At 34.5% G+C, this 25,493-nt stretch overlaps 2 protein-coding genes across 2 annotated transcripts; both read left to right on the top strand.

Moving 5' to 3' along the window:
* Positions 1-4,385: 4,385 nt before the first annotated feature.
* LOC120082217 (pentatricopeptide repeat-containing protein At1g77170, mitochondrial-like) lies at positions 4,386-8,495 on the top strand. Its single transcript, XM_039037496.1, has 2 exons — positions 4,386-5,011; positions 6,719-8,495. The coding sequence occupies exons 1-2, from the start codon at positions 4,805-4,807 to the stop codon at positions 8,351-8,353; spliced, it is 1,842 nt and encodes a 613-aa protein (XP_038893424.1). The 5' UTR covers positions 4,386-4,804; the 3' UTR covers positions 8,354-8,495.
* Positions 8,496-19,840: 11,345 nt separating this feature from the next.
* Positions 19,841-22,351, top strand: LOC120081463. Its single transcript, XM_039036347.1, has 4 exons — positions 19,841-20,075; positions 20,404-20,497; positions 20,592-20,696; positions 21,898-22,351. The coding sequence occupies exons 1-4, from the start codon at positions 19,924-19,926 to the stop codon at positions 22,165-22,167; spliced, it is 621 nt and encodes a 206-aa protein (XP_038892275.1). The 5' UTR covers positions 19,841-19,923; the 3' UTR covers positions 22,168-22,351.
* The last annotated feature ends 3,142 nt before the right edge of the window (positions 22,352-25,493 follow it).

A 25,493-nucleotide genomic window follows, 5' to 3' on the forward strand; every position in this document is an offset into this window, starting at 1 on the left:
TACTCTCTGCTTTCAACCCATTGTTCAAACAAACATTTTTTTAACAAATGAATTGATTGTGAACTTAGGTTCAAATGTTTGAAATGAATACAACCAAAAAGTTAAATATTTTTTTAATATAGTTGGCCTAATTAAACACTCAAACAAAAATGTTAAATATTTTAAATGGTCAAATTAAAATTCCTTGAATGTAATAAAATATTGAATTTATTATAATATATTAATTTAAACCATAAGTTTTTTTTATTATTACGGTATAATAGCTTAAATCATAAGTTTTTTTAGTTCATCAATTTTAAATATAAACTTAAATAAGTCTTCATTCCATAAAGATTCTATATCTAATTTATAATGGCATATTAAGCATAGAGATATTAAATTTTGACATTCTAACGTAGGTGGAATATTCAATTTGAATATTTTTCTTCTTAATATATAATTACATAGTTTATGATAAATATCAGATTGCATTGGCCAAACTACATTGGACGTTGTGGGATTTCTATGTTATATGCATGGAAACATTGTTAATGAGCCAAATGGTATAGAATATGATAGACAACCATCTCTTCGTATAAACATGCATCATCAAGTTGATTTCAACACATTATTCAATGGATTATGTGATGCAGTATCCATAGATAGAGATGATGGGGTAGAGGTAATATTTAGATATGGTAGTTATATAGCGGAATCTACTTTCTACATTTCTATCTCATTACAAAGTGAAGCTGATATACGGTTCATGATGAGCGATGCTCCATACCCTCCAAATATAGTTGAACTGTATATATCCCAACCCAATGTCCCAAGTCCAACCTCAACGAGAGAAATTGTAATTACTATTGAGTTGGAAAGTCATAATGTGGAGCATGAGCCTTGTGATCCAACTATTGTCACAAATGACAAAGAAGTTGAAATAGACGATGATATCGATCTAGATAAACTATCTGGTGAATTTTATGGTGTTCATGAAGTCCTTGAAACTTTTTACTGAGATAAACCTAAACGACATGAATATTGTACCTAATTCGACAGCGGAGGGAGACAATAATATGGGGTCTGATTCCTTGCTTAAGGGGATGATATTCAATTTAAAATTGGATTTAAAAATGCAGTGAAGAGCTATTCGGTCATTTGACATCAAAATTTTGAAGTCATTAAGTCGAAGAAAACAGTACGGGATGTTAAATGTAAAAGATATGACAACGGTTGTACGTGGAGACTTCGTGCTGTCTGCCGTAAAAGACACGATAAATTTGAAATTAACCAGTATAATGACCCTCATTTCTATGTGTATGCAAGACTGAGTCAGGATCACAATCAATTGGACTCAAATCTAATTGCGTCTGAGGTAAGCAGGATTCTATGGAGTCTCCTGTATCAGATTTATACAACTAGATTGACATTTGATAACAACATTAGTGGAACGATGGCGAAAAGAGACACACACTTTCCTCATGTTGTGTGGAGAGTGTAACGATTACACTGCAAGATGTAGTTATCCAATTTAGACTCCCGATTAATGGAAGACCAATTTGAATTGTGATACTTTACCGAAAAAAGGAAAGTCAATTCAGTAGATTAGATGACTTGAAACACAGCTATAGCTACATGGTCTCATTTAACAAAGGGGAGGAATGGATAGAGTGGCCCAACGGGAGAACATGGCGAGCTCCAGCTCCGCGCACCTGCTGACACCTTTCGAAGCATTTTGGAGTGTGTGCTTTAGTTTTCGAATGTGTCGTTCAACCTCACAAGTCTACAAGCCTTTCTCATTCCAGTGCTTGCCTCGATCTCTTTTACGCGAGAAAAAGGGGACCACCTTCTAAGCCTAAGTATTCCTCAATGACAGCTCAATCCAATCAGATCCCTCTTTCGGGGGACTTGTCTTGTACTCCATTAGGCAAGAAGGGATCGGGTCACTAAATTATGAATGAGAACAACTTTGTACCATCGTTTTAAGCATAACAATGAATGACGCCTTTTTAAGGGAGGTCGTCTTAGCCTGCCATGGTTAACTGATCAATTCAACAACTTTGCCGATCTACCAGATAATGCAGATGAAGAGAAACTCCAACGATATGCTCGAGCATATATTCTCACATTGATTGGAGGATTGGTATTTTCTGACAAATCCAATAGCAGAGTGCACCCATGTATCTTCCTCTCTTAGTAGATTTTGATGTTGTTGGGATGTGTAGTTGGGGGGATGGATGTCTTGCATGGTTATATAGGCAACTATGCAAGGGTACAATTATAGATGACAAAGACATTGCAGGTTCACTTCTATTGCTGCAGATTTAGATGTGGGATCAATTTCCTCTTTTAGCCTTGATGACTCCACCGATATGAGAACAACTTGGGGGATAGACCACTTGTAGTACAGTAAGCATTTTTACTTCATTATGAAATACGAATAACTAATATTCAACTTCTGATTGTTGTAGATGGAATGACAATTTTTCTTTAATAAGAGCACCGATACATGTTCTACTACAGTATAGATACATATTGGATATGCATAGCCAAGTAATATTATATTCATTTATATATATATATATATTATATATTAATAATGTTCAATCTTTTGGTTCATTCATATTTTTACACATATGCCTGCAGATTATTTGGAAGCCATACAATCATCTCATCCAACTATTGCTACCACATTGTGTCGATGACAATGAGATAAGGACATCTAGACGTCCACTCATATGCTTTTTTTTGTTGTGGAGTGGCATCACCCTGATTGTGTGATGAGTCAATTTGGCATATTGCAACAAATTCCTCAACCTTACAATTTAGATGCTCGACTCCATTCACACGATCTAAAAGGCAGGCATGAGCGAGGCTGAATTGCATATTTGGCTTCTCAAATTTCAATTTGGAAAAATTGTCAAAATTTGGTTGTTAATGGACCTTCTATTAACAACGATGTAGATATTGAGCCTAAATATATTGAACGGTATTCCATCGTGAGCAGACGATATATAATGAAAGCAGAAGTATCCTATCACTTGTTGGTATGAGTTTATTATTTACTAGGATCGTTTCAATTTTATTGCTTAATTGCATACCAAAATAATTTTAAAGTCATTAACTTGTTATTCAATTCTTTTTCAGGCCGGTTTACCAAACATGACATTATCTGCTATAAGGGCTTTGCGTCGACTCACATCTATATATTGAGTGCGATATTCCGATGGTGATGTTCCAATGGAAGAACAAGGTGATCCAGGAAGACATCGGGATGTTCTTATTCGACCTAATGTTCAAAATAAATATCCAGTAATCCCACCCGATCATTTTACACGTAGTTCCATGATGCCGTCTCCCTCAACATTTGAATTTTTTCCAACAACCCTTAGTGTGCTAAGTATGGAAGAATGACAAACTTTACATGTTCGTCCAGATGTCCATGATCAGTACGTGACATATCGACATCGTGGTGAGGGTATACACTTTACATAGGAGGGCCAACCAACAAATGTAAGAGGCCGTGGCGATCGTGGACACTGCGACTCAACATGATCGATCTAGGCAGATCTTATTCTGGTCATGAATAAAGAAAATTGTATTTATAATCAAATTTATTAATCAAATTCAAATAAAAAAATGCATTTTGACCTTGAATATTATTAAATGCGTCAGTTCAGGAGATGCATTCACTTCTTTTCTTTTCTTTATTTAATTACTTGGATGTGTCTCTTCAAGACCAGACTAAAATAATATTGAATGCGTCTCTTCAAGAGATGTATTCAAATAAAGAAAAAAATACACCTTTTTCCTAAATAGTTTGAAAACAACCCCTTTACCCAATTAAGTTCTAAAACATCCATATTTCTCCAATTAACCCCAAATTATATCTAGAACACACACATATATAACCTAAAAATATTTTAGTTAAATTACAAATTTAATTTTAGAAGTTTTAACTTTGCGAGCCATTGTTCGTGACATGAATGGTAATATTTCTACTTGCTTTAGAGAGTTACTTTGCTATGACAATATATTTGGGGCTCGTGGAGGCCATTGCCATGTTTTATGGCATCTCTAGGACTATTGAGACCAATATCATCCTGCTTTGGGTTGAATTTGATTCTAAAATTCTATGAAATCATTTGATTGGAAACTATTACTACATGAATGAGATTCAAGATTTTATTGATGCCATTTATGATATCCATTTTCATGATTCTATCCATGGGTCCCTTTGGGTCAATCGTAGGCGTAATTCCGTTGCACATGTTTTAGCTGATAGAAGCTTTCGGTATTTGGCTCTATGACTTGAAGACCATTTCCATAGGTGAATTCTACATTTCTCTCTAATTTGTATTCTCTTAATAGGGGGCATCTGACTTTAATGTAATGAATTTGTAATGTAATATAATATAAAATTCATATTTTTTATTAAACATTTTAGATTTGAATCGTAATACAAAACTTATTTGATTCCCACCCTTTTTAAGGCAACCATTTTTTCAATTGTATTCCTGCTTCGCCATCTCATTTTCGTTCTGCCCTCCATTATTCAAGGGTTACGCTCAGAATTTCAGTGATACTGATTAGATTTCAACTCACTAGCTCCTAATTTTCTTGTTCTGTTATGGGGAAAAAACGTTGCGTCTAGTATATTTCAGGAAGAAAAAAGGTCTGTCAGAACTTCAATAGGCTTGGTCCAAGAGCCGAGACGGAATTCGAAGGCGGCAATCGCTTCCGGCGGAGGCATTGTTCAAAACCCTTCGGCGGTGGCGCTATGGGATACTGGAACTTCCGCCATGCCTGAGTCTTCTCCGTTAGAATGCATAACTTCAAGCTACTCCGAAACTTTCTCTTAGTATCCTCGAAGAACATCGATTGCAACAGTTCCAGCCTCGCTGCAACCCTGCATAAACTGCTTCTGCCGTCTCTTTCCTTTGCCGCTTCCTGTGATAGGCGAGGATTCTATCACTACGCTTCGGGGCAATTATCAGGCGATGAGAACGTGTGCGATAATGAGAACGATAAGGTGTGTTCTTTGTTTCTCTTCCTCTTTGTTCATATGTTAAGTTTCATGGAGTTGAATTTCCGTCAACTGAATTGATATTAGATCTGATAGTATCTTCTGATGGATTTTATTATTATTATTTTTGTTATTTAAAAGAAACATTTCATTGAATAAATGAAATAGTGGGTAAACCCTAAAATACCTAAAGTTGATTACAAAAGAGATAGTCCAATTGAAAACTAAGTAGGAAAGATTCATATGATTAAAAGGTTGCTTAGATTTTGTACCAATACAACGCTGTTGAAAGAACCACGTTCATAAAATATCAAAACTGGAAGAATGATTTCCGAAAAGATGTTTATTGTGCTCGCCCCAAAAATGCCAGCCAAAGGGTCTTCTTAGTGCCATGAAATCAATGACCAGCCAACAGAGAAACAAGATTATCGAACATATTATGCAAAAAACCATTGACCAACCAAAAGCTTGCATCATGATATGCCAAAAACGCAATGCAAAAGGATAATGCACGAAAAGATGAGCGGCAGATTCTGAATGGTTATGACACATGTGGCACCAAGATGGGGAGATAGTCATATACAACGTTGGAGACGATCAACAGGATTAATAGCACCAAGGCTTAGTTCCCATAAGAACATGAACAATATTAAATTCCTCACCAAGGCTTAGCACCAAGATGGGGAGATAGTCTTCTGTTAGATGATATAATATTAAATTCGCTTTCACCTATTAGCTTAAACCTTTGGGTCAATCGGTGATTTAAGATCTTCAATTCTCTTTCATATACTCGTTGTACTCCTTAAGTAGTTAATTGAATTGTTGGTGGTCCTCTGCAAAGAATCTAGCCCCCTGTAAAATTAAGTAGCCCTTGGTTCACTGAGGAAGAGATGGAGAATCTGCTTGTTTGTCGTTCTAATTTTGCAGAGGAATGGATGTTCTGTGACTTGTTGCAGTGAGGATAAACTGGAAGTATCTGTAAGTGAATAGCGGTGAGGGTCATTTCTGAAGGAAAGAGCCGTATTTTCTAAACCAAGATTGTATTATTCTAAGTTGGATCTTTGAAGCTGATTGAGCCAACATTTGTGATCCATACTAACCAAATATTGTCCTGTGAGAAATTTAAGGCCACTAGGTTGGATTCTACATCATTTCATTCTTGTTAAATTGAGTAGTACTGATATAGGCCACGTTCCTTTTTCTTTATATTTGAATCATTGATGTCCTGATAAGAATGGCATCCGAAGGCCTGGATTGCAGCTTAGTTCAGGGGCTTAGGGTGGGGAGAAAGAAGTTTCATCTTGCTCATTTTGATTTTCTTTTGTTTGGACAGGGAGGAGTGATTTGAATAAAATTCCTAGTTTCATTGAACTGATTTTCATTCCATTCTTAAACGTAATAGAAACAAACCCTTTACCTCTATGGTCAGAGTAGATCGTGATCTTGTTAAGCTTTCTACAGGCAAACAATTTTAAATTTCTTCTTATTTTCTTGATATGAAATATGTAAAAGTAAGTTTGTCCTGAACTTGAATATTTTAACTTATCCTTGCCAAAGCTTAGCTTTGTACACGAGCCTTTTTTATTTTTATTCCTACTTCTGTATTTTTGACTTATTTAATCTGTAGACATATTGTTTGATTTGAAAGGTATCTTTTGAACAAATATACTTTCCAATTTTAGAAAGTTAAAGATGTTTGATGGTTATATGTAGTTTCCGCTTCGAAACCAAGGCCTTGATATTCACAAGCAAGGCAAGCGCCTTGTGCTTCCTGTTCAAGGTGCGGTGTTAGGTGACAAATGCGAAGAGAGATTTGTTATTGGTGACGAAAACAAGAGCAAATTCACAAACGTTGGCAGCTCCCCAGAGAGCTCACGAAATATCTTGCTAATGACAGCAGGGCATTCCTATCCAACTTACAATACCAAGCAACTCGAGACAAATGAGTTAAGGCCACTGGTAGAATTTAACGATGTGCAATTTGTCGACAAGCTTAAGCAAAATAAGCAGCTTGCAGAGAGGGATGCTGCTGCAGAGGCTCCTATCTGGTTGACATACACCTCTGACAATAATGTGGACCAAGCGAGAATTGTCGCTATCCTATTGACGAACTGTACTAATTTATTAGAATTGTATCAAATTCATGCCCATGTTTTAAGAACCAACATATTGGAAAACAACCCTTCTTCATTTTTCTGGAACACCATTATTAGATCATACACTAAGCTCGAGGCCCCAAGAAAAGCCCTCTCTGTATATATCGCCATGTTGCGGGCAGGTGTTTTGCCTGATTTTTACACACTTCCAATTGTGTTTAAGGCTCTATCTCTAGCTTATGCTTTTGGTTTAGGTATACAATTACATTCAATTGCAATACGGCTTGGTCTTGAGTTCCACCAATATAGCGAAAGTGGCCTCATCAGTCTGTACTCGAAGGTGGGAGATCTTGAGTGTGCACGTAAGGTATTTGAGCAAAATCATCACAGGAAGTTGGGTTCTTGGAATGCCATTATAGCTGGTTTATCTCAAGGCGGGCGTGCTAAAGAGGCAGTTGATATGTTCATTAAGTTAAGGCAAAGTGGGCTCGAACCAGATGATGTTACAATTGTTAGTGTAACATCAGCTTGTGGTAGTCTAGGTGACCTAGAACTGTCTCTCCAAATGCACAAATTTGTGTTCCAAGTTAAAGTCGCTGGAAAATCAGACATTTTGATGTTAAATTCCCTGATAGACATGTATGGTAAATGTGGTAGGATGGATTTGGCAATGAAAGTGTTTTCAAACATGGATCATAGAAATGTATCATCCTGGACCTCACTGATTGTAGGTTATGCAATGCATGGACAGGTGAAACAAGCACTCGAGAACTTCCAATTCATGAGAGAAGCAGGAGTCCCTCCTAATCACGTTACGTTTGTCGGGGTGTTAAGCGCATGTGTACACGGTGGGATGATCAACGAGGGGAAACATTACTTCGATATGATGAAAAACGTTTATGGTTTCAAGCCCCAACTGCCACATTATGGATGCATGGTTGATTTGCTAGGTAAAGCAGGGTTGCTCGAAGAGGCGAGAAAGATGATCGAAGAGATGCCGATGAAGGCGAACTCGGTAATATGGGGATGTTTGATTGGAGGTTGTGAGAAACATGGGAATGTGGAGATGGGGGAGTGGGCCGCAAAGCATTTACAAGAATTGGAGCCTTGGAATGATGGTGTTTATGTGGTTTTGTCCAATATTTATGCCAGCAATGGCTTGTGGAAAGAGGTGCAAAAGGTGAGAGAGGTTATGAAACAGAGGCAACTTGCTAAAGTTCCTGGATATAGCTTGCCTACAAGATTAGATTGAATTCTTCTGTTACATCTTTGTGATAATTCTTCTCTGTTTCTCATAATCATTCTCTCTAAATTAATTCTTTCACAATTCTCTTTGTATATAATTCAATTGCCTTACCGTATAATTTACTCCTTGAACTTTAGATTTATGTTTATTTAGTTGACTTTTGACTTTTTTAAAATTCATAAATTTAAAGTTTAGGCCCCATTTTATAATCATTTTGTTTGTTATTTTTGATTTTTGAAAATTAAGCATATTGATACTAATTTCATAAATAAATTTCTTCATTTGTTATCTACTTTTTATCATGGTTTAAAAAACTAAGGCAATTTTTGAAAATTAAAAAAAGTAGCTTGAAAAAAATTTGTTTTTGGAATTTGGAATTTGGTTAAGAATTCAACCATTACCAATGACACTCTTCAGCAACTCCTCACTATGTTGCAGTCCAAGTTTAATATGGAAAAATCCGATATTGATTCAGTCACACATGTAGCAGGTATTTGTTCTCAAATTATCTCTAATCATGAATGGATCATTGATTATGGGGCTTCCACACATATATGTTTCCAAAAGCATTTATTTCACGAGCTACAGCTGACTAGTACTACTGTTGTTCTGCCTAATAACACAAGAATTTCAATCTCTTTTCTTGGTAATGTCACTCTTTTTGGGTCACTTCATCTTCATCATGTTTTATATGTTCCCGAATTTCAGTGCAACTTACTTTCTTTCAGTGCTTTAACATTTGATGGTAATGTATCTGTCCACTTCTCCACTGATTCTTGTGATATTCAGGCAAAGTCCACTTTGAAGACGATTGGCAAGGGTAGGTTGTGATGGTTTGTATATTGTTGAGCAACCTCACAATATCTCCTCATGTTGTTAATATTGCTTCTTCCACTAATTCTTCCTTATGGCATGCCAGGCTTGGACATCCATCCCTATCTTGATTATTTGTTTTGAAACATATTTTACATCTTGATTTTGTTTCTCTAAATAATACACATCCCTGTGACATTTGTCCTTTAGCAAAACAAAAGAAACTGTCTTTTGAATCAAATAATAATAGATCATCTGCTTTTTTTTTTTATTTGATTCATGTTGATATTTGGGGTCCGTTTTCTACACCTACTCATGCTAGACATAAATTTTTCCTTACTATAGTAGATGATCATAGTCGATTCACTTGGGTCTTCATGTTAAAATCCAAGTATGATGTTTTGAAGATTATACCTCAGTTTTTTTCTTATGTTGAGACTCAATATGACAAGAAAATCAAAGTGTTTCGTTCTGATAATGCTCCTGAGCTTTCCTTTGTTGAGTTTTTCTTACAAAGAGGGGTTTTACATTAACATTCTTGTGTAGGTAGACTAGAACAAAATTCAATAGTTAAACGTAAGCATCAACATTTGTTAAATGTTTCCAGAGCATTGTTCTTTCAATCCAGAGTTCCTTTCAAATTTTGGAATGAATGTGTCTTAACTGCAACATATCTTATTAATAGGACACCTTCACCTATTCTTGGTTGGAAAACACCTTATGAGTTGATGCGCAGGGTACTTTAGTTGACTATTCTATTATAAGAACTTTTGAGTGTCTATGTTTTGCATCCACCTTATCTCACGGTTGTTTCAAGTTTGCTCCAAGGGTTGTCCCTGCTGTTTTTATTGGTTATCCATCAGGTATGAAGGCTTATAAACTTTTTGATATCACTAGTAACAAGTTTTTTGTTTCCCAAGATGTTGTTTTCCATGAACATCTATTCCTTTTTCATAAAGTGACCTTGGAGACCGAGCAACCAGACCTTTTTCAACATATTGTCCTTTCTCTAGCCCTTGATATCGACTTTTCAGCCCACCCTCCCACTGCACCTACCTTACCTCCCCTTCATATTGAACCTCTTTCTTCTGACAATCTTTCCCCATCAATTCCTTGTTCGGTACCTTCTACAACTACCCCTTCAGTTTCTTCATCTGTCACATCCCCCTCACTTTCCACTGATTTTTTTTTATCTCAGCAGCCTTCCTCATCATCCAATCTAAATACTCAACCCTTTGTTCCATCTCGGAGGACATCCAGACCACTCAAACACCCATCCTACCTTAAAGACTATCACTGCAGCCTCATAACCCAAACTTCTCTTCCCAGTTTTTCCACCCGATATCCCATACACTCATCCCTTTCTTATGATCACCTCTCCCCTGTTTTCCGCACCTTTTCCATTGCCATTTCCTCTCATTATGAACCGCAATTTTATCATCAAGCCATACCTTATGACCATTGGAAGACAGCAATGAAGCTTGAACTTCAAGCCATGGAAGACAATGATACTTGGGAGGTCCTTTGCCTCTATCCAAACATAACATTGGTTGCAAGTGGGTCTATAAAGTCAAACACCATGCAGATGGCTCTATTGAGAGATACAAAGCTCAGCTTGTTGCTAAAGGATATACTCAACATGAAGGCTTGGATTTTCTTGAAACGTTTTCTCCTGTGGCAAAATTAGTCACTGTTCAAGTTCTTCTTGTTTTAGCTGTCACCTATCAATGGCCTATGGTTCAACTAGATGTGAACAATGCTTTTCTTCATGGAGATTTGTTTAAAGAAGTATATATGAACCTTCCACTTGGTTATACACCTAAAGTTCCTCACAAAGGAAAGCTTGTTTGTCGATTAAAGAAGTCCATATATGGTTTCAAGCAGGCTTCAAGGCAGTGGTTTGCAAAATTCTTTGATGTTTTGGTTTCTCTTGGATTTCAATAGGTTAAGGCTGATTACTCTTTATTTGTTTGCAGTTCTGGTTCCGGTTTTATTGCTTTATTGGTGTATGTTGATGACATTATCATTACTGGTGCAGATGTCAAATTTATTGATGAACTTAAACAGGTTTTACATGTTGCGTTTAAGCTCAAAGACCTTGGGTCATTGAAGTATTTTCTGGGCCTTGAGCTTGCTTGTTCATCTTAAGGTATTTCTATTTCACAACGGCATTATACACTCCAAATCCTAGAGGATGCTGGTCTTCTTGGCGCTAAGCTGGTCAATCTTCCCATGGATCCGATTGTTAAACTTCGACACTCTGACCAGGAAGTCCTTGATGATCCTTTTCCCTATAGAAGACTGATCGGTCGACTTCTCTACTCGACTATTTCTTGGCTGGACATTGTGTTTGCAGTTAATAAACTTAGTCAATTTGTGGCCAAACCGTGCAAAGCTTATTTATCTGCAGCTCATCATCTCTTACGCTACTTGAAGTCAACTTCTGGCCAAGGTGTTTTGATTTCCCCTGCTGATTCATTTCAGCTCCGTGCTTTTGTTGATTTCGATTGGGCCTCTTGCCCTGATACACGGAAGTCTACAACAGGTTATTGCATCTTTTTGGGCAGCTCTCTTGTTTCTTGGAAGTCTAAAAAGCAAAATGTGGTTTCAAAATCTTCTGCAGAGGCTGAATATCGAGCTCTTGCTTCCACAACATGTGAGCTTGTTTGGCTCTACTCTCTTCTTCATGATCTTATTCCTATTCATCAACCTTCTTTGCTCTATTATGATAATCAAGCTACTATTCATCTTGCCACTAACCCTATTTTTCATGAGAGGACTAAACATATCGAGCTTGATTGTCATTTTGTTCGAGATAAGGTTGTTGATGGTTCTGTTAAGTTGCTACCTATTCGATCTATGCATCAACTTATTAATAGTTTCACTAAAACTCTTCCTTTTCCACGGTTTTCTGATATAAGATCCAAGTTGGGTTTGTCTAATATTTTCAGTCCAACTTGAGGGGGGATATTAGTTGTAATAGATTTTTGTTATTTCTGTTAATATTTTCTTATTGGTTGTTGCTTTCCTCTTTTCTTATTGGATGTATATATATAATGTATTTCTACCCAATGTGATAATAAGAGAGAAAGATTATATTTACATTTTCTCTTTTCTACTTTTGATACAAAGTAAATCATTGAAGACCATTTAGAAACAAAAGTCTATTTTGCACTAAAATGAACTATTTTAAAGAATAAAATTGAAAGGATATATTTTCCAGTTAGAAAAATGAGTTTTTTTTTTTTTTTTTTTTTTTTTTTTTTGGCAATAATTGAAGTGTAATAAAAGCAAAAAATCATGTATTAGATTTAGAATAATGGAAAAAGACATATAAAAGAAAAAAGAAAAAAAAAGATTAATTATTTGAGGATAAATTAGAAAAAAATAAATTATAGTTTTGTTGTGAATTTGAGGAGCACAGATACCAATGAAATATAATATTAAAATAAATATAATATAAGATAATAATTAAATAATAAAGAGAAATTCTTATAAATAGAAAAATCCAAAAAAGTATTTATACTTTANTAATATAAGATAATAATTAAATAATAAAGAGAAATTCTTATAAATAGAAAAATCCAAAAAAGTATTTATACTTTATAGCAAAAAGTTTTGAAAGTACAATAGGAAAATTCTTATAAATAGAAAAATTCCAAAAATATCTAGTGCTTTGTACTTTTGGAACTTTTTGTAATTGTAAATATTTTTAAATATTTTTTATATTTAAAAACTTTAAAATAAATAAATATTAAAATAAATTAAACATAATATATAATAAACAAAATAAAATAAATGAGCAAAATATAAAATAAGAAATTTCTCTAAATTATCCACTTTCTCCAATTTTTATGGAGTTTGTCCAATGTATATATTTCTTCTAAAACACACAAAATGTCACTATTTATAGGCAATTTGGCAAGTAGGAGGTAGATTATATGAACACTAATGTATAATATTGAGACACATGGACAACATTTTGAGAAATGGAGGCATGACACATGGTCAATGGACATTATGCATGAGCATCTATCGGACATCTATTATCATAATATTTATAATACTCCCCCTTAGATGCCCATGATATATATAAAATATGCCACGTTAAAACCTTACTAAGAAAAAACTCAATGAAAAAAAAATCCTAGTGAAGGGAAAAGAGTACATATTTCATATAATTTATACTTTAAAAAAGTATATTTACTCCCCGTCATAGAAACATCACATAAGATCTCTGAGTCACTGCATTTTAATGTTGTGCATTAGTTTTCAAAGATTGCGGTAGGTAATGCCTTTATAAATAAATATGTCAAGTTATCTTTCGAACAAATTTGTTGTACAATGATATCACCATTTTCTTCAAGATCATGAGTGTGGTAAAACTCTGGTGAAATATGCTTTGTTCTATCTTCTTTAATATATCATCTTTTCACTTGGGATATGCATATTGTGTTGTCTTCGTATAATGTTGTTGGAAGATTTTTTTATTAGAAGACAAACCACATGTTTCACGAATGTGTTGAGTCATTGATCTTAGCTATACACATTCTCGACTAGCCTCGTGAAATGCTAGAATTTCAACATGATTTGAGGAAATAGCCGTTATGGTCTGTTTCACTGACCGCCACGATACAACAGTTCCTCCATATGTGAATAGATAATCTGTTTCAGATCTAGCTTTATGTGGATAAGATAAATATCTAGAATCCACATAACCGACTAGATCAAAATTTGATTTATTTGAATAAAACAAACTCATATCAATCATTCCTCAGAGATAACGGAGTATATGCTTAATTCCGTTCCAATTTCTTTTTGTTGGAGATAACTATATCTTACTAATAAATTTATTGAAAATGCAATATTTGATATTGTATTATTAGCAAGATACATAACTGCACCAATTGCACTAAAATACGGTACTTCAAGACCAAGAAGTTCTTCATTATCGTCTTGAGATCGAAATATATTTTTCTTCACATCTAGTGAACGAACTTCCATTGGAATGTTCAATGGATATACTTTGTCCATACAGAACCTTTTCAAAAATTTTTTTGTATAAGTTGATTGTTGAACAAATATCCCATCTACTAAATGTTCAATTTGTAAACCAAGACAAAATTTTATTTTTTCTAGATTTTTCATCTCAAATTCTTTCTTAAGATATCTTATTACCTTTGAAATCTCTTCAAGAGTTCCAATTAGATTTAAATTATCAACATATACAGTTATAATAGCAAATCCTAATTGTGATTTCTTTATAAAAACACATGGGCATATTGGATTGCTTTGATATCTTCTTTCAACAAATATCCACTCAGGTGATTGTACTATATTCGTCCTGATTGTTCAATCCATATAACGATATCTGTAACTTTATTGAATATAATTTTTTGGGATTTGATTTATATGTTTCAGGTACCTTAAATCCTTCCGGAATTCTCATATAAATATCACTATCAAAAGATCCATATAAATATGATGTGACTACATTCATAAGATGCATGTCTAAATTTTCATACACAATCAGACAAATTAATATCTTAATGTAATTGCATCCATCACTGGAGAATACGTTTCCTCATAATTAATATCAGGTCTTTATGAGAAACCTTATGCAACTAGTCTTATTTTATATCTTGTGACCACATTATTTTCATTTCTTTTTCTCATAAATACCTATTTGTATCCCACAAGTTTGACACCTTTTGGTGTTCGTACTACTTGTCTAAAAACCTGACGTTTGAAAGTGAGTTTAGTTCTACCTCGATTGCTTCTTTCCACCAAAACCAATCTTTTCTATGTTAACATTCTTCAACAAATTTTAGTTCAGAATCCTCATTTTCAGATATAATATCAAGAGCAATATTATACGCAAAAATGTTGTTAAGAATTACATGAGTTTGGTTCTATCTTTTTCCTGTCATGACATAGTTTATTGAAATCTCATTAATCTTTAGGTATTTCACCTTCCTCACTAGTCAGTTAAGAATTTATTCATGGGTATTTACATCCTCAACCAAGTCTTTTTGACTATTAATTATATTTCTTTTTTGAGGATGTTTATCTTTAGAACCCACTGGTCTACTACGCTTTTGGCGTGTTTCGAACTCATTAATAACAACTTGCTGTGTTTGGATATCAATTTCCAATGAAACATTTGTAGTTGGTATATGTAATTTAGTTACTTTCTTTGCATCTATAAATGCATCTGGTAACTGATTTGCTATATTTTACAAATGAATTATCTTCTGAACTTCAAGTTCATTTTGATTTGTAGGGGAATCTAAATGAAACAACAACGATGCATTCCATGTAATTTCTTTTTCCAACTTCTTAATTTCTCTCTCTATTGTTGAAAAATTTGTCTCATTAAAATGACAATTAGCCAATCGTGTAGTAAATACATCACCCGTCAGGGGTTCAAGATTTTAATAATTGATGGGGAATCATATCAAATATATATTCCTAACCTCCTTTGAGGATCCATCTTAGGTGGAGCAATTGGAACATATACTGCACATCAAAAAATTCTGAGTACTTATGATAAGATATTGGCCTAATGCATACAAGTGACGCTGCATGCAAAATGGCATGTCCCCATACAGTTGTAGGAAGCTTAGCTCTCATAAGCAAAGATTTTACAATTAATTGCAAACGTTTTATGAATGATTCTGTTAAACCATTTTGTGTGTGAACATGAACTACAAAATGTTCAACACTTATTCCAATTAACATACAATAATTATAAGTCTGGGATGTAAATTCACCAACATTATTAAGATGAATGATCTTAATTGTATAATCAAGAAATTGTGCTCTTAACTCAATTATTTGAGCAAGTAATCTTGCAAATACAAGATTTCAACTTCATAATAAACATACATGTGACCATCTATTGGATGCGTTTATTAATACCATAAAATATCTAAATGGTCTATTTGGTGGGTTAATAGTTCCACATATATCACCATGAATTCGTTCTAAAAATGTAGGTGATTCAGTCCCCACTTTGACTGGTGATGGTCTAAAGATTAATTTGCCTTGAGAGAAAGCATCACATGATGATTCATTAGATTGAAGAATCTTTTGCCTCTTCAATGGATATTCATTTGAATTCTCATCATTATAGATCCTAAGTGCCATGTCAACTTATAAATATGTCTGGATTCATGAACTTCAGGTTCATTGTTGCATATGTTTCAATTACTCGTATATGAGTATAAAATAATCCATAAGATAAAACAGACAATTCTTCCAATATACGTTTTTTTTTTCATATGAGACAGCAGATATGATATAAAGATACTCCATATTATTCTTTTTATCAGTCTCAATATGATAACCATTGTAACGTATATCTTTAAAACTAAGTAGATTTCTCTTTGATTGACTAAAGAACAATGTATTGTCAATCGTAGATTTTGTTCCTATAGGTAAAATAAGTTTTTCCAAACCCTTCAATTAAGTTTGTAGAACTTGATGTTGTATTGACTTTTGCTTTCAGCATTGTCAGTTTGAAAAAATATTTTCTACTTGTAAGTATTGTATGCGTAGTTGCACTGTATGTCAGGCATAGATCTTCTTTACTCACTTTTTAGTCATCCAATATATGAAAATGATCTAGGTTTCTTCATTAAAAGAAAATAATTATAATAAGAAAAACAACATTTGAAATATACAAAGGTTAACATCTACTAAGAGGGAAAAAACATGGAGATGAATAAAAAAAAACATTAAGTCTAGATATTTTTAAAGTCAAAGGAAACACATGATGTTCCATCAATTCTGCCGATTTTCTCTTCAGGAGATTCAAAGAAGTTTGCCACATCTAAATTTTTCATATGGGATAGATCAAATATGTCATTATCCTGGTATGCAAAATTTGCTTCCACATTTTTCTCTTTTTCCATCAGGGATGCTTGATAGAGATTAACTATGTATTTTGACGTACGACAGGTACATGACCAATGCCTAGTCATTCCGTATTGGAAGCATTTATTTTCAACACCTTTTGAACTTTTATCTTGTGGAGTTTTTCCTTTGTGATCATCATTCTATGTGGTTTTTTTTGAAATTTGAATGATTAGAATGATCACCACGATAATAATAATTTCTTCCTCTGCCACGGTCATGACCTCAACCATAACCACGACCTCGACCACGATTATTATTAAAATTCACAGCATTCATCTTGATGTCGTTCCGATTGGTCGAGATTCATGATTTTTCATCAATAACTTGTTATTTTATTCGACCACAAGAAGACACGAAATTAGTTCAGATATTGTTTAAAACCTTTCTCTCGATATTGCTACTGCAGGAGCATATTCGAGATACAAAATGTAAAAAATATCTTCTCTAACATATCAGTATCAGTAACTTTATTTTCGCATAACAACAGTTTCAAACTGATTTTAAATAATGTGGAGTTGTAGTCACTTACTAATTTGAAATCTTGTAGCATCAAGTGCATCCACTCATAACAAGCTTTAGGAAGAATAACTGCTTTGATGATCATACCTCTCTTTCAATTTTTTTCACAAGATACGAGGATCTTTTATTGTAAGATACTTTATTTTCAATCTCTCGTAAAGATGATGACGAAGGAAAATCATAGCTTTTGTTTTGTCTTGACTGGATATCCTATTTCCTTTTTAATAGTCTCTCCAAGATTCATAGCTGTGTATGTCTTCCAAAACCCACCAAGGCAATTTGGCAAGTGAGACACATGGACACAAATAACGTGTAATATTGAGACACATGGACAACACTTTGAAAAATGAGGGCATGACACCTGATAGATGACACTAAACATGAGCATTTAATGGGCATCTATTGTCATAATATTTATAATATGTTTAACATTTTAAAAGTTATTATATTATTTTATTCTTATGTGAATATTTTCAAATTGTCATTATAGAAAATTATTTAGAAATTTAGACCAAAATTGAGACTTCAACTAGAGTAATATTGTAGAAAGAACATAAATATATATTTGGAAAATTTTCACATATAGAAAAAATGTCAAACTATTTATAGAAATAACAAAAAAATAAAAAAATAAATAAAATACTGATAGACGTTGATAGACTTCTATCGACGTCTATCACATAGTATGAATGATAGAGTTCTATCGATTTCAATCACTGATCGACACTGATAGGCTTCAATCAGCTTCTGTCAATTTTTTCTTATTTATCTATTTTTGAAAATTCCTATATATATATATATATATATATATTAGGTTAAATTATAAAAAATACCCCTGAACTTTACACTTTGTGTAAAAAATGCCCATGAAGTTTCAAAAGTTTCAAAAATGCTCTTAAACTTTTAAAAAAAAAAAAATTCAAAAGTACCATTGTCGTTAATTTTTTTTTATGGAAACCGTTAAAGTTTTGTTTCAAAAATACCTATGAACTTTCAAAATGTTTAAAAAATAACCTTAACTTAATAAATTTTTAAAAATATCTATACTATTAGTATTTGAACAGAAACCGTTAATTTCTCATGACAAAATTGACTCTACAAATTTAAAAAAATAAAAAAATGCTCATAGTAATCAATTTGTTTGAAGTTTTCTTAAGTTAAAAAAGAATCAATTTTAAAATAAATTATATAGATATCATCATTTCACTTATATGTGTACTCTCACATTTCTCTTAATTTTCCAATTCTCTGCTTACACAAATGTTCTAAACAACCAAAATAAGAACCAAAATTTTCAGTTAAAACATAAAATAAAAATACCACAAAACTTCACAAAACTCCAAAATCAAAATCTCCGCTTGAAACATACCAAAACGATAAATAGTCAAATAAAAAAGTGTCAACCTAAATCTTATTGGCTCTTAGGAATTTAATATTTATTTTAATTCTTGGATAGATTATCAAGTAAAAGAAGTTGTTGGGACATTTCAGATGCGATCATGCTTAAATGGAGCAATTAGCAAGCAATGGGAGGCAAAACGATGAAATCGAGCAAGTTGAGGCACGACGTTGCTTAAACGCTACGACACTTGTCCCCCGCGTCATTCACAGAGACAAACTGCTAAGCAAGCATTGCAGTGCTGCCCTGTGGCGCCACAACGCTTTCCATTTGATACGCATACATGAAGAGGCATTGCTTCCAATTTGCTCTTCAAGGCGCTTTGTGAGAGGACCTTCAGCAACGCAGCGTTTTGGTATGTTTTGGTTATTTAGAAAATTGATGTAAGTTAAGAATTGAAAAATTAAGAGAAGTATGAGAGTACTTATATGGAAAAAAAAAATGAGGATATCAATATAATTTATTTTAAAACTGTTTTTTTTTAATATAAGAAAATTTCAAACAAATTGATCGGTAGGAGCATTTTTAAGTTTTTTTTAAAAAAATTTTAAAATCATTTTTATCACGAAGAATTAACGGTTTTTGTTCAAATACTAACGATTGAGGTATTTTTTAACTTTTATTAAATTAAGGATATTTTTGAAACGTTTTGAAAATTCAAGGATATTTTTGAAATAAAAATTTAACAGTTTTCATCCAAAACTAATGGTAAAGATATTTGTTGAACTGTTTTTAAAGTTTTAAAGGTATTTTTGAAACTTTTAAAAGTTCAACCCTTTTTTTTTTTTTAATAATTTAACCCTTTTTTTTTTTAATATATTATAATATGAATCTGGCCTCGGACAACGAAGTCCGAAGGCTTCAGTTTGAGGACTGAAGCTGGGAAGGGAAATATCGGTTAAAGAAGAAGAAGGGGACCTAAAGAATGGAAGATTTTGAGAAGAAGCTCTCTCTGGATGAACAAATGGAAGAAGACCAAAGAACAGATGCCTCCGATTCCTCTAACACTCTCAGTTTGCTCCGCGAGTTTCTTGAAATCCAGCAGCGTAGAGCCGAAGCTTATGCCAGGCTTAAAAGGTACCATTGATTTTGGTTTCGTTTTCGTTTGAAATCTTCATCGTTGTTTTCGAAAATCAATGAAGAATTCGATGGTTCGTTATAAGTATGTGTTATAGTGTTCTCTCATACCGCAGGATTTTGTCCTGAACCTCGTTTAAGCTACATTTCATTCTCAGTGATTCCATACAGATCGATGATTAGAAAATCCTAAACAAATTTGTGTTAGTCTTAGTCCTAAACGAGCTTAGCGACGAAGTTTCGAGTGTGTTTTTGCTTATTATTTATACAAGTCAGATGAAATCTTGATGAAATCTTTGAATTCTTTATCATTTTTTTTAATTCGCAGGGGGTTCGATGAGTATATGACTTCAGGAAGGGAGATATCTTACCAACAACTTTGCAGTCAGATCACTACGGAATTCAGCAATTGCTCCAAACAAGTTCGTTACACAATTTTCACAGTAATTCGTTGAGGCGTGGTCTTCTTTGAGCTTCCTTGTGAGATTTTCCTTTTTGGACTCTCTTTTGTTGTAGGTCATTGACATTGAGTCGAATTTCCGGAGTTCAGATCACAACAGGCTCGAGTTAGCCAACCTGCTTAGATCTGTTCAAGAAAAAGAAAAGCAGAAATTGCACCTGGTATGCCACGCCCAGAAAGTTCTCTAGAAAATTTTGGATTTATTTTTCTTTTGCAGCATCCTTTCCTCCTCTGCGAAGATTAAGTTTGACTGTCGTGCTTTTATACAATCCCAACTAATCCGTCAAACTTGTAACTCAAAAAATTAGTAGGATTGATCAGTATATGCTTCGAAAAATAAGGCATAGATGTTTATCATATTAAGACAGTTCTCAAGGCGTAAGACACAAAAGACCTTTGAAACATTGTTCGGATAAGAAACTCTGCCTATTACTAAATCTGGATTATGTAAAGCATCATTCCAAAGCCCAAGCTCTCCTTAATTCTAGCGAATTGAAGTAAGATGACCACTTGGTTCTCATTTTCTGGATTCGATTTTGTCTTGAGTATCATTTCTTTTTCGATAGTAGAATGATTTGTCTTCTGTATGTACTACAGTGAAGATTATTAACAGAAATATTGATAACCCTTCGCATGAGTTGATATATGGAAATATCGACATGTTTGACTGATATATGAACCTTGATGCTTACGCTTGATTCCTGGTCTCTCTATTTTATTGGTGGATTCCTCTATTGAGGCCTTTCATGTCTTAACAAGAAAGTTACCCCAAGTGGATTCGAGTAATTGCTCTTCAATATCCTTCAATGATGAACCGGTTTTCCTTTAACTCTATCTTATTAGCCTAACGAGTTTTAGGCCCGAGTAAAAACAATTTTCTTCTGACCTTTTTTTATTAAAGAATTCTAGCAAGAACAATGCAGGGTATAGGAGATAAGGTAATGGCATTGGTGGAAAGCAATTTTGGCCATCTGAACTGCATAGAACCAACTTTTCTGAGCTGCATTCCTAGAAGTTAATCTTGGAACAAAATAACTCTATTATTGTTATCCACTTCCCATCGGATGATCATTTTCTGTTTTTTAAAAGCAGCAGTAGTAAACTTTTCTAGATGTGGAATGGCACCTTGATTTCCCTTTCTTTCCTTTTTCCATTAAACTGCTGAACTCGATGTTGTAAATTTTCACTAAACTACCCAAGATTTTCAGTAGGGCTATGTAGCTTATCTTTGAATGCTTGCACACTTATCTAAGCTAAAAGTTGGTACAAGAAATCTTGGCAATGAATGTGCTTTTGTTGGACATAAAGTTCAATAGTTGAATGATCTTAGATTATCTTTACCTAACTATTATTTCTTTAAAGACAGCTCAAATTCAGTTATTGAAGAAGGCTGGCCGCCCATCGGAGCGTGTGGTGAGCCACGAGAATTGCAGGTTCAATGCACCTCGAGAGCACGAGTGTGTGCATGTCCATGAGATGACTGGGGCTTCTGGTACCGAGGAAGCAGAAGCAGAAGCTGAATATGACAATGCTCTAAAGGAAGCAATCAAAGGTGTGCAGGATACTGTGACGACCATAAATGAGTACATGGAGGAAGTGAGATACGAGATTGCAGCTCTTGAAGATAAGTAATCTTGCTCTGCAATTGAATTAGTTACTGAAATTCCTATAAATGAAGTAAATCAGGAAAGAATTGACAAAAACAAATCAAATCTAATACAATTCATTTCATCTTTAGAAAAGTTGCATATCAAACCGAATAATTTTTTAATTGACTGACAAGTATATAAACTGAAGCTCAAACTTCCTTCTTGCATGTATGTTCCTCAAGAGTATACACTAATGTAAGAGTAAAAATCGATTGGTAGCATACTCGATCAAACGGGTATTTTTCTCGTCTAATATAGAGATCTCACACTACTCCCATAAACTGAAAATCCATAACAACAAACAATATAGGAATACCGTTTAATTTCCCTGTGGTTGTTTGAATGTCTCACTGTTAAACTTTATTTTATTTAAATTCAAATTAGGGATCGAGGAATTGAAGTTCACGGAATCGATCTCAAATGGGCAATTTTTCTAATACTATAAAAGTATCGAACTCTTTCAATACATCTACACTCGTATCTTATTTTATTTCTATATTTTAAATGCTATTATTAAAGACAATGAACCGATAGTATGAAATTTAAAATTTAAACTAATCAAGTGTCAGCACCTTCAAATTAGAACTTGCCTCTAACCAAAATTTAGCGAAATGGTTTGTAAAATAATAATAATAAAAAGAAATAGTGAAGTAATTTGGTTACTAGTTAGAATAGGATAACTCGTCTTTACCCCTTAGAATAGGATATTTCTAAAATAATGAAGGGTATATATCTATGAGCAATAATTAGGTGGAGTCTAATGTCACAATTGCACTTTGTAAGGGTGTCAAGGCGATTGTGCGGCACTTGTTCTCATTCTCGAACAAGTTAGTTGATTTAAATTCGAATAGCCGATGGCACAATGGGCATTTTTCACAACCTCCTCCATTCTTGAGAAAATGTTTTAGAAAACGGGTTTAGAGAAAAAGGTTTTCACAAACGTTTAAAAGCATGATTAAGCAATGGAGATTAGTTATACAACTAGAAAGTGATAAACAACAATGGCTTTATAACATACAATTCTCGGGTATGAGGATATGATGGCTAGTCTTATCCCCATATAATGCATTCTGAACAAAAAGACATTTGCCACCCTTGCATGTGGAAATGGATGAGAGGTCATACACTAAGAAAAGTACATAAAAAGTAAACTAACTAGCAAAATGAAATACATAGGATGAAAACATAGTAAAAAGAGGTGGAGGCAGACATATGGTCATGGGCAACACACCCTNATAGGATGAAAACATAGTAAAAAGAGGTGGAGGCAGACATATGGTCATGGGCAACACACCCTGGACAAGCATGACCGTGACATTCTCCCCATTCAATTGGTTGACGTCCCCGTCAACCAACTTTGCTCGAACTCAGCAAATTGTTGAGCAGTTGCATTGAGGTCTTCTATGCGCCCTCGACGAACTTCTCTGTCTTGGAGGCTTTTCCATCTCTTCAGAAACTCTTCCAAACCTTATCTCAATTTTTTAACTCTGTTGCTTCTTCCAGCAAGTCTCTCATTGACTTCTTTCTATGTTGTTCTCTACGTCGTGGCAAGCGGACATGTCAAACCACTACATCACTCATTAGCATGGTTGGCGTGATAGGGTCTCAATTTACTTACATGGATGACAGGGTGAATCTCCATCCATGACGATAATTGCAACCGATAAGAGGTTTTCCCAACCTTTTCGATGACTTCCACCGGTCCTTCATAACTTCTCACGAGGTGACGTTCTTTCTGGCATTGCAATCGAAATTGTTTTGGGCGTAATCTTACCCGAACTTTGTCCCCATGGTAGGAACTCTCGGCTGAGCTCTTTTTTCCTCCTTTTTGAAGGAGGGACTTGTATAAAATGTCTGACTCGACAATGCGACACTTTTCCAAGACACACAAAATGTCTTGAGGGGCTTTACCCTCTGTGGTTTCAACTGACTCGTGGGTAAGGTCCTTTTCCAACTGGAGGGTCGAGATCATCTTTATCTCATTCAGCTGTTTGATCTCGGCATGCACAACTATGGGCGTAGACCCTGTGATCACTAAGCATTTGGTGAGGGGTATCGGTATTACCTTGTGCTTAAGCAAGAATTCCATCTCTAACACCACGTCAAAATCATCAATTTCAACGATCATGAAATTGGCAGAGCCACTTAAATCTCCCAACTTTATGACTATTCTCTTTACTATTCCTGTAATAGGCAAGGCCGCAGAGTTCACTACTTTCATTTTACTTCTTAACGGAGATTCAACCGTCTGGCTTCTGTTTCAGACATAAAATTATGGGTGGCTCCAAAGTCGACCATGGTACTCTTGGTCGATTTATGGTTGACCCAAGCATCTATATACATAAGTCTGCCTTTTTGGGGTTCTTTTGTTTCTCCCAAATTCCTCTGGAGGGCAGCTAGGAATCTTAGGGCCCCAACTCGTGGGGTTTTATCTTCCTCTACTTGTATATTCTTGTCCTCTACCTAAAAAACTTTTCTTTTTGAGTCCAAGTCTAACGAGGCTTGAAAGGCGTTAAAGGCTGTCTGTTTCAGATACTCACTTGCCTTGTGTTACCCCTTGCATATGTAACAAAATGGGGGCCGATAAAAGTTTTGTTGATTTGGCCCTCGCCACGTATTTCCAGTCTTCTGTTGAAGTGGTTTGTCATCTCCACTAGTGACTCTGTCTCCCCCACTATTTCTCGATGAACTTGAATAGTTACTCTTACTCCCTCTAGTTGGGGATTTCGAGTGTTGCCTCATTTCTTGAGATTCGTCAATTAAGTTGAACAATTGTTCAACCGTTGTGTTTGCAGCTGGGAGGCCCTGTACTCTCTGTTCGTATAATTTTGTTTTTGCCTATAGTTTTAGCCCTTCGACAAAACAGAAAACTTTATCTTTTTCGGACATATCCCTTATGTCTAACATCAGCCTGAAAAATTGTTTCACATAGTCCCTAATAGCGCCATTATGTTTCAATTCTCGTAGCTTACATCTTGCCAAAATTTCAACATTCTCGGGAAGAACTGAGAACACAACTCCTGTTTCATTCTCTCCCACAGGTTGATATGCACCGACCCTCTTAGATGTCCATGAAACAGGACCTCCACCATAACTTGGCATCCTCTACTAGATGCATAGTTATTAAGGTGATCTTTCACTCTTCAGTAGCTGTGTTCATAGCTCTGAAATACTTCTCCATATCAAAGATAAAATTTTCTAGCGCTTTCGTGTCATGAGCCCCACAGAAGGGCTTAGGCTCAAGTACTTTTACCCTGTTGAATTGGACTGCACCCCTAGCTGGGGCTTGATTTCCCGCTGCTCTCATAG

This window comes from Benincasa hispida, chromosome 7 (genome assembly GCF_009727055.1).
Source record: "Benincasa hispida cultivar B227 chromosome 7, ASM972705v1, whole genome shotgun sequence".
In the NCBI taxonomy this organism is placed as follows: Eukaryota; Viridiplantae; Streptophyta; class Magnoliopsida; order Cucurbitales; family Cucurbitaceae; genus Benincasa; species Benincasa hispida.

Bases quoted from the DNA above. Each gene is read 5' to 3' on its own strand.
- LOC120082217 (XM_039037496.1), top strand. From the start codon at position 4,805: ATGCATAACTTCAAGCTACTCCGAAACTTTCTCTTAGTATCCTCGAAG. The intron at 5,012-6,718 runs GTGTGTTCTTTG...GGTTATATGTAG, and splicing joins GCGATAATGAGAACGATAAG to TTTCCGCTTCGAAACCAAGG.
- LOC120081463 (XM_039036347.1), top strand. From the start codon at position 19,924: ATGGAAGATTTTGAGAAGAAGCTCTCTCTGGATGAACAAATGGAAGAA. The intron at 20,076-20,403 runs GTACCATTGATT...TTTAATTCGCAG, and splicing joins GCTTATGCCAGGCTTAAAAG to GGGGTTCGATGAGTATATGA. The intron at 20,498-20,591 runs GTTCGTTACACA...CTTTTGTTGTAG, and splicing joins TCAGCAATTGCTCCAAACAA to GTCATTGACATTGAGTCGAA.